Here is a 10,326-nt window from a genome sequence, read left to right on the forward strand (position 1 = left end):
CTCTGTAAAAAATCAATAAAATATATTTAAAAAAAAAAAAAAGAAAAGGAAATAAAATCCTTTATGTAAAGGTTTTGTGCTGGGACTTTTGTTGATTTGTTGTGTCTGGATTGTTTAGCATCTTAGTTGTCCAGGATTCTGTCAGCATAACTAAGATGCAATAAGCGAAGCCCTAAACACGATTTTTATCAAAATAATCTTAGTTGTGAGATCTACTTTCTGTTCCTTTCTCTGTCTCTGTCTCTCTGACAGGTTTTGTTAGACAAAAACTTAAAATTAAAAATGCCTTAGTCACTCTTCCCTAATAGTGACTCCATGATAATTCCATGATAATTTTGACAGTTATCTTTCACCAAAAATATATTACATTCTCTTAAGTTTGATTAATGTGAATTCTGATATTAGTTTCAACCTCTGACCTTTGTTTTCTCTTTTGAAACAGGATAAAAAATATCACCAAGCAAACATCTCATAAGTGACATTGGTAAATTAGTGGAAATGGTCCTATAAATGCAGATGAAAGATTAAAGGGTCATTTTCAAAGCTTCAGAAATACAATGGGAAAAAAAATACAATGGGAATAGAAACATTTGGGAGAAATAGATTTGGATTGAGAGTTGTTATGGCTGCTCACAGGTTTGTAATATAGTGCTGTCATGTGTAAAGAATACCACCCAGCAGGAATTACTGTTGATTAGTCTTCTTGACATGCTTGGTTCGATCTATATTCTAACTTATTAGTGATATGATTGTTACCTAATGTTCAGAATTATAAGTTTAACCAAGGTAATACAGAAAAGAACTACCTTTATTGGGGTTTTTCGTGTGTCAGGTGCTTTGCCAAGTATTTTATTCTAACCCAATATAATTCCCATCACAACCTTATCAAGTATGTGGTGATTCCCAGATGAGAAACTAAGGCTAAAGGTTAAGAGTATACAGCCTCTCATTGCCCTGTTCATAATAGCCAAAGAAAACTTCAGAGCTTTGAGAATCTGATCTAGTCTTAGAGGGTTGTAAAAAAATATATATGGGTTAAACACAAGAAGCTGTATAGTGAAGAAGTAACTGGTCTAAATAGAGAGTGAGTGAAGCAATGCTGGTGCTTCTCTTTGCTTTCCTGGTGACTCAACTTCATATATTTCTTCTCCTTCAGACTGATAGTCTTTGCTTCTGTGTCCATGATGGAAAATGGATACCTGTGCTCTGCTCTACTTTGTCACGTCTTTCCAGCACCCAAGCTCAACACAGACTAACTGAAGCATTTGTGTTCAAATTTTCAATGCTCAGCAAAGAGGATAAGCCTAGCTTTGGTCAGGTGTCGCTTTCTACTATCCCTGCAGCTATGCTTTCTGCAGGTCCCCTTTCTTGATAAAAATAGTCCATTATTTCCTCCTTTTCCACTGTGAACTCTTCCATCTGTTTTTTAGCCAAACATAGGTAAATCTTGCATCTAAAAGAAATCTTTGCTTTTAAAAAACACATTTAAAAATAAATTTTCTTAATAGTTCCTGGTTATTGCTAAACACTGGGAAGACATAGATGAATTAAAATAATAAACATAAAAGTCACCTTTAATTCTACAGTGTAGAGATTGCAATTGTTAACAGGTTTGCTTCCAGACTTTTAGCCTGCTTTTTACTTTAAAAAATATATATATTTACATTAATTTCAGACAGGAAAGGAGAGGGAGAGATAGAAACATCCCTGATGAGAGAAAATCATTGATCAGCAGCTTCCTGCACGCCCCCTAGTGGGGATGGAGCCTGAAACCTAGGTATGTGCCCTGACCAGGAATCTAACCGTGACCTCCTGGTTCATTGGTTGATGCTCAACCACTGAGCCATACCACCGGGGCTGCTTTTTACTTCTTAATCAGCCAGTGTGTGTGTGCGCGCACACACAGAGATCTTAGTATGTTGTTTAGTATCCATCAGGTTCTGTGCAAAATGTTTTACATGTATTCTTACTCTTCAAGGAGCCCTGCCAAGTAAATACTATCACCACATCTCCTATGATGACACAGATTTACTAGTAAAGAAGAACTAACTTGTCGAGGTTCACATAGTTGGCTCAGGCTTTTCACCATTACTTTTCCAGATATATATTTTCATCCATGACTATCACTGTAAAAAATTGTCTAAGACTATCAGTAATATTTTAAATTTCCTGCCTTCTTTTCTGGCCTTGTCTCATGACCTCTTCTCTGCCTTCTACATGCTTTAGCCACATTTTCAACTTTATGAAAGCACTATTCCCTATGTGCACATGCCATCCATTCCCTCTACTTGAAATGCTCACCCCACCTGCCTCACCCAGGTAATTTGCACTTACCTTTCAAGTCTTCATTTAAATGTCACTTTCTTCAGGTTACCTCCGAGATCTTTCTCACTGCCAAGACTGGATTGGTCTCTTCCAATATTTGCTTCCATAGTACCTTAGTTTTCTATTTTGCAGAACTTTTCACACTTGGAATTATTTGTCCATTAGAATTTGGCCGGTCATTTGTGCTATATACTTTTGTTTCTTCCATATTTTCTGGCATTTGTTGTAGTTGAGATGCACGGTAGGTGTCCAGTAACTATCTTTTTTCTGTACATTCACTCTTAGCTCCATGCTTATAAATCACAAATGTGTATTCTCTGTTCAAAAAATGAACTCCTGTGTCTTTCAATTCGAAATTGTTAATTTCTTGTCAGTGCACTCCAGGCTCTTAATCTAGTCAAGAGAGTTTGGCATCATTCTTGACTTCTTGCTGTCTTTTCTGTTTGAGCCAGTTCCTTGGAAGTTGGATCTGGTTTATTGCGCCAGAAAGATGGCCACAATATTTTAATTGAAAAGTTACAAAACATTATGTGTAATTTGTGGTATTTTATCTAAATATAAATTCATGTATTTTAAATCTCTCTGAAATATTTGAGAGGATACATACTGAACAGAATGATGGGAGGAGCTAACTAGTGGACTTTAGTTTTCTCTTTTGTATGAATTTTTCAGTGACTAAATAAAAAAAGCTGTTTTGAAAAAAAGAAAACAAAAACAAAGCTAAAATGGCTTTTTGAGATAGCCTGTTTTTTCCAATCTTGCTGCCTTAATTAGGGTACTCCTAAGGCTTAGGAAGAGCCACACTCAAGGGGCCAAAGAGCCGCATGTGGCTCACGAGCCGCAGTTTGCGAACACATTAGTATGCTAATTCTAAATTTTTCTGCCTGGTTCTCAGGTTTTCTGTAATTTGTTCTTTTACCTTTCCAGTGCTACTCCTCATGACTCCCTTACACAATCTCAGAACCGTTCTGCTCTTGTCCCCTATATATCGCACATATTTTCTTTATTGCTGGTATTCATTTACAGTCTCATCTGTAGAAAACACCCTTAAACTCATGTAATTGTCTCTCTTCCTATAGCATTTAGTTTTAGCTAAGAGAAACTGCATAGGATTTTGGTGGTTGAAATATGTCATTTTTTCATTGGCATATTTCAAGACTACTGATTCTCTGTAAATAAATGGCATGTTATTCAGATGTACATTTTTCAAAGAACATGTCAGACATTCTTCTGTTTTGTTCAGAAAATTTGGAAATAATTGGTGTTTGAAAATAAAGGCCTAGGATACAAGGTATCCTGAAAAAACAGCTCTATCTGAATCACTTTCTCTGTATCCACCAGTAGGAAAAAAAGAAAACTTTGATTTCTATAAATACTTCTTGGGTGGAACAGTCATCTAAATTTTATGTTTTATTTATTTATTGTCCATTAGTTTTTTTAGGGAGGTTTTAGTTTTTGAGAGTGCAAGAACTCAAATGCACCAGTCTCTAAATAACATCAGACACAATTTGATAAGTATTTGGTTGCCACAACATGATGCAAAGTTTGATGTACTCTGAAGAGAGAGAATCAATAGTAACATGAGTTTGACTGTACCTGTCTGTACTCAGAAGAGTTGTGGCAATATTAGATGCTGGCAGATAAGTTTGGGAAATAGTTGAAAAGTATATGGCATGAAGTGTGGTGTGGTGGAAGCTGGTGTTAAGTTGGTGAGTTTGGCTTTGCTTGGACCAGCCTTTGGTAGCTCAAAAATCACCTGGTGAGCTTGTTATAATAAAATACAGATTTGGGGGCCCTATTTTTGGTGTAGAGAAGAACTCAAGAATCTGCATTTTAAAAAGAAACTCTAGATGATTCTGGTGCCCAACCAGATTTAGGAAACATTGACCTGAGCCCCATATTTTTCCTGAAATCATCATTTCTTTTGCATTTTTCTTTTGTCTTTGATTTTTCTTTTTAGTTCTGGTCTCACTATACCTGTTTTTTCCCTTCCTTGCAATCCTAAAACTTTTGGAAGGCTAAGCCGACAGTATTCTCCTCCTACTGCCTTCTTAATTTGACTTTTGCTGTGAGAATCTGTTTCTATTTCAGATTTAAGTATATGGTAAATTATTCATGACCAGGGTTCTTGTTTTCCTGTCATAATCAAATGCAAAATTTAGTGGCTCATCTTAGCTTATGTTATAGGATTTAAAAGATTGATACTGCATTTTAAATTTTATTAAGAAAAATGATGTGTACCTCTTATCTCACTTGGGTTTTTTCCTTATTTGAGGGACATGGCAAAGACAAAAGAGAATATTTAAGTACATTTGAGCAATAATAAGCAGGGTAGTCATACTAAGGCATACTATATAGTCATTTAAAAGAATGAGTATGCCCTGACCGGTTTGGCTCAGTGGATAGAGCATTGGCCTGTGGACTGAAGGGTCCTGGGTTCGATTCTGTTCAGGGGCATGTACCTTGGTTGCAGCACATCCCCAGTAGGGGGTGTGCAGGAGGCGGCTGATCGATGTTTCTGGCTCTTTATCCCTCTCCCTTCCTCTCTGTAAAAAATCAATAAAATATATTAAAAAAATAAAAGAATGAGTATGCTGTAAAAAGCTTGTTGTGGAAGGCTGTATACAATGTATAGCTGAGTAAAAAAGCAGGTTGTACAGCAGTAAGTATAAAATGAACTCATTTTTGTTTAAGCCACCCTCCATAAACATATAAAAAAGTTCTTTAAAGATATAAATATTAAGCTTATGATATTTTATTATCTTAATAAATAGATAACAAATAAATAATAAGTTTATTATGTTTTATTTATAACAAGTTACTAAACTTATTGTTTTTTTGTTTGTGTTTTTTTATAGCAAAGGAAACTTATTGTTTACTTACTATATTTGTAGGTGATTTCCATTGAGGAAATGGATTTTCAATTTTTACTTTATATATTTCTCTATTTGAATATTAAATAATAAATAGCATGTGATTATTTTTTTTTAATCCTCACTCAAGGATATTTGTCCATTGATTTTTAGAGAGAATGCGAGGGAGATAAGAGGGGGAGAGCGAAAGAGAGACACATCGATTGGCTGCCTCCCTCAAACCCCCCCAACTGGGGCTAGGGATTGAACTCTTGATCCTTTGGTCTGTGGGTCTAAGCTTTAACCCAGGGATAGGGAACCTTTTTTCTGCCAATGCCATTTGGATATTTATAACATCATTTGCGAGCCATACAAAATTATCAACTTAAAAATTAGCCTGCTATATTTGGTCAAACATTTAATAAGCTCACCCCTAATACCTTGGCAGGGCCAGGCCAGATGATTTCCTGGGCCTTATGAGGCATGCAGGCCTCATGTCCTCCACCCCTGCTCTAACCTTGAGCAACCGGCCAGGGCAGCATGTGATTCTTTTTAATTTAAAAAATTATGAAAGTATTGATTTTTAAAAAATATGTTGTGATGTCAAGTTATATAGTTTATTCTTATAAAATGTCATTTCTGTAACAAAAGAACATCTTTAAAGAAAGAGAAAATGAAAGTACTAGGTATTCAAAGATACTTTGAATGATACTTTGTAATTCTGAAAATGTCAAATATCCCATTTTATAATAGTATATGTTAATTATTTCATATTAGAACCAAAGAGAGCAAGAGAGACTTTAGTCAGTATATCGGATACAGCGGCAGCTCCTACCCAGCACAGGAGGTGATGAACTCTCTGCACGTGCCTTTGTTTTCCTTGAGTTGCTTGGTCCGCAGTTTGCATTCATTGATCAGTGAGTTGATTCAGACTCAAACCCACCGACAGCAATGAATGTTGAGTGCAGCCATCAGTGTTTCCTTTGGTGGAGTTGCCTTGGCTCTCCCTGACTCCTGGCTCTTCTTTTCCACACTGGTTCTTTGAGGTCTGTGTCTGGCCTCTCTCAGTAACTAACCATTGAGGAGCCACATAATTATTGATAACATTGACAGTAGAGCTGGGAGGTTCTGAAAGATGGGGAAACTATGGTTCAGAGAAGAGAAGGGGCTCCTGGAGAAGCTAGCAAGTAGCCCTGTGATCACACAGGCAGTGCTTGCATACTGGGAGGTGTAAATAAGAGTTGAGGACCCTAGTTCTTCCTCTCTCTTTAGAACTAAGAATATGAGTGCTTTTCAGGTTAAATTAGCACAGGTTATGTTTTGGATTAAATAATAGTAGCGTTCATATATAGAGCATTTGCTGTGTTTTAGGAATGGTACAAAGCACCTTATGTATTATCTCATTGAATCTCAAAACTCCATGAGGATAGGAAATCTTATCCCCCATTTTATATATGAAAGCACTGAGACTCAGACATTTGTCCACAGTCACACAGCTAGTTAGGGAGTTGAGCCAAGATGCACTCCAGATCTATCTGACTCCAGACCAGATTTTACTTGAATTTAACAAACATTTAAATAAGCGTATGTGTGGATGGAAATAGTGCGGCAATAGCTGCTTTCAAATAGCTCATATTCTAATGGGGCTGTCTGATTTGGCATGTGAAGGCACAGCCTGCTCTTTTGCTTCAAAAATATAGTGTTGTCTGTAAGGAGCCCAAGGTACAGTCAACGGTCGGTGGTTTTTTCAAATCCCAAACTCACCGACAGCGTTGAATGTTCCTTGGAGTCCTCTGAAGGCTGGATCCTGGCCCTGGCAGCCCTTTAGTCTGTACCCACTGCTGATATAGCCTCTCACATTCTTTTCAGGTTTTAAGTTGAGAGTATTTAAATTATGACATTGATTTGTGTACACCAGAGAGTTAATGAACTTCAGGATTGTGAGACTATAGTATTTATACAAGCACACTAGGATGGATGTTTGAGAAAATGGCTTTGAATGATACTTTGTAATTCTGAAAATGTCAAATACTCCATTTTATAGTAGAATATGTTACTTATTAAAGGGTGAGGGTAAGAAAGAACATAACTCAGTATCCTACTATGTGCTGAGATTTGTTTATTTTTATCTCATTAAATTCTCAACAACTCACTTTTATCTCACGAGAAAACTGTCTTAGAGAAATGAAGTGGGTTGCCCAAAGTTACATAGCCAAAAGCCAAGGTTATAAGCCAGAGCTTAAATACTGGACTTTATGATTGCAAAGCTCACTGATCATACTGCCTATTCTCTTTTCCACCACAAACTTACTGTTGAATTTCTGGGGATAGAACCTTCTGTGAGAGTAAACATCCTCTTGTTTGCCTCTAATAATAGTTGGTGAGTCTGTAGGTGAAATGTTTCATAAAGGAAGATGAAAAAAATTAATCTTCATACTTTGCAATCTCCCTAGCTGAGATCTGGGATTACTAAGTTATCACAGAGGTTAATAGTAGTCTGCAAGCTATTTTCCATATTGAAAAAACAAAAAATGGACGAAAACTCCTACTACCTAATAGAAAGCCTGCATTTCTCAGTGAGTTCGCAAGAGAGGGACTAAAATGTCAGGTGTCTTTGCTTTTGGAGAAAGGGTATCAGTGTTCTGTAGACATACTGATTATTTTTATTGGCTATTGGCTGGATCCTTGATGAAATATCTGGAAAATGAACTAATTATATGGAACTCTTCAGAATGTAGGGTTTACCAGTGTAATAGGAGGGATCCTGGAGCACTCAGTAGCAAAAGGGCTTGCAGAACCACTGGCTGAATTGAGGTTAATCTTTAATCAGGGATAGTTATTATATTTGCTTTAGGTTTAAATATTAACGGTTGACTGTTCTCAGATTTATTTTTAAACCAGCCAAATGGTACATATTTTTAAAAAAATCAACCTCTGAGAATTTTGTTTGAATGTAAACTTATTTACATTCTGCATCAGTTTAATTGTTCCACTCTGTCAAAACACCAGTTAGCCAGCTTTGTTGAGTTCTCAGCGATAGGGCAACAAAAAAAATCAAGCAACTGTCACTATGTAGTATTTAAAAACTCTTTACTGGGTTTATTTTAAATGGTCTTCCCCTTGGCCTGAAGAGATGCTAATGCTTTTTATCATTTGGATAAATATTCAGACTTAAAAAAGATACTAAATTCTGCTACACTGAACCATTAGATATTTGCAAAATACCATTCTTAAATTTATGGCATTCTAAGAAGAACGCTTTTCATAGACTTGAAAAACTAGAGAAGAGTGAAAGGTAGGTTTCTAGAATGACATAAGGGTGTTTCCTATAATTAATTTTCATGGCAATAAAGCTTTCAGCATCCTCATTCCTTTAATTTGCTTTAAGTCCTTAACTTTATTCTATATCATCAAGTGAGTTTAAGGTACATATTGCATCTTTTAAATGAGTTTGGCTATAGAGTTTATGTACTCAATGGAAAGGTAAATTCTAAGGGTTAAAAAAGTTCAAGATTAAATTACCCTTATAGAAGCTACAGATTTAATAAATTAGTCCAATTATTTAGTTCTTGATTTAGATGGGTTTTGAGTTTGCCAGAACTCACCATTCTATCCTTTATCGTTTCACTTACCTCCTTTCTTTTCTTTTGCAGATGTGCTACAAAATATTGAAACCCACATTGCTCCAACTTGGAGATGTAGATGTTTTCATACTCCTCTTGAAGCCTCTTGATACACTTGAAACAAACAAACAAAAAAACAAGAAGCATAAACTCAAATAATGTATTTTAAGGGTTAGTAGCCTAGGAGTCACTGTCTTAGGTGGCTGACTGCCCTGACACTTCCTAGGCACTTTGCAGGGAGCATCTCTGTAAGTGTTTAGGGAAATGCTGCTAGTCTTGATCACAAAGTTGTAAAATGACAGCAGCATGTCAGCATGAATTCATGTTCCTCTTAGAATACTGATAGTGTTCTTCATTCCTTTACTAATTTAGCAGCAGAATCCTAAGAATTCTTTCTCTTACATACAGCCCTTGCCATCATGGAGCCCAGGTCTACCCAAGGAACTAGATATAGACCCATCTGATGACAAAGAGGATGATTGCTTTGCTGGCAGAATGATATAACCCATATGTTAAAGATAACAGAGAAAAGAAGTGTTAATCCTGCCTAGAAGTATTAGGAAAGGTACATCTAAGTGGTCACATTTGATCTAGGCCTTGAAAGTTTAATTGAATTTTCACTAGACACAGAAGGAAAGATCTTCCAATAGAAGGGAAAATTCTGCACAGGAAACTGTAGAGGCAAGAAATTTCAGGTAATGATGAGTAGTGAGATTAATCTCTCAGAGCTTCAGTGAAGATGCAGGACAAATAGCACTTTTTTTTGTACACAGTTGTAAAAAGCTATTGAGGTTATGTACGTGAAAGTAGCGTGCAAATATAATTGCTTGGTCTCACATTTCTCATTGCTATTGGTTCATATGTGCTACAATAGAATAAATAAAGTACCTTATGATAGATTTCTCCAAAGTGGATTCTTATTTGGCTGTCTCTTTTTTTCCTTTAAAGTGACCTTAGTTTAAAATGTTCATATATTAAGTGTTTGGAGAAGCACTATTATAGTCTGATAAAGAGCACAGACTTCGAAGTTAGAATCTTTGCTTTCCAACTTATTAGCTATTTGACCATGGGCAAATTACTTAACCTCCCTATTTTTGTTTCCTTATCTATAAAATAGAGATATTATCTGCCTCATAGGTAGTATCTACCTTATAGGACTGTAGTGAGGATCAAATGCAGTAAAATATGTCAAGTGTGTAAAACAGCATCTGACACATGTTAGAAGCTATATGTATTATGTTATTTCAAAATACTTAAATTAAAATCATTTGCAACTATTATTTATATGTTACTAAATAAAATTGCTTGTTTTGCCCAGAATTTGTTTTCTAGTCCATATACATTAATATAAAAAACCTTCTTTTAAAGTTAAAACAATCTCTTACTAGCTAGTTATATATACATTTTAAATAAATTTTTGAAACTAATGCTTTACCACTTTGTGACCTCAGGTGAAGTTTTTATCTCCCATAAGCTTCAATTCCCTCAGTCTGTAAAAATGATAATCATATTAGTTACCTACTGCA

The 10,326-nt window shown here is 35.7% G+C and overlaps 1 protein-coding gene across 1 annotated transcript in view; it reads left to right on the forward strand.

Moving 5' to 3' along the window:
• The window catches only part of LOC139020984 (uncharacterized), a 67,539-nt gene extending 57,747 nt beyond the window's left edge, over window positions 1–9,792 (forward strand). The window contains exon 4 of the mRNA XM_070431105.1: window positions 8,831–9,792. Within this exon, the coding sequence (XP_070287206.1) occupies window positions 8,831–8,959 (129 nt within the window). The 3' untranslated portion in view covers window positions 8,960–9,792. The remainder of the gene's footprint in view (window positions 1–8,830) is intronic.
• The last annotated feature ends 534 nt before the right edge of the window (window positions 9,793–10,326 follow it).

The sequence above is a fragment of the Myotis yumanensis genome, unplaced genomic scaffold, assembly GCF_028538775.1.
Source record: "Myotis yumanensis isolate MYYU_CA2020_CCGP unplaced genomic scaffold, mMyoYum1.0.hap1 SCAF_12, whole genome shotgun sequence".
NCBI lineage: Eukaryota > Metazoa > Chordata > Mammalia > Chiroptera > Vespertilionidae > Myotis > Myotis yumanensis.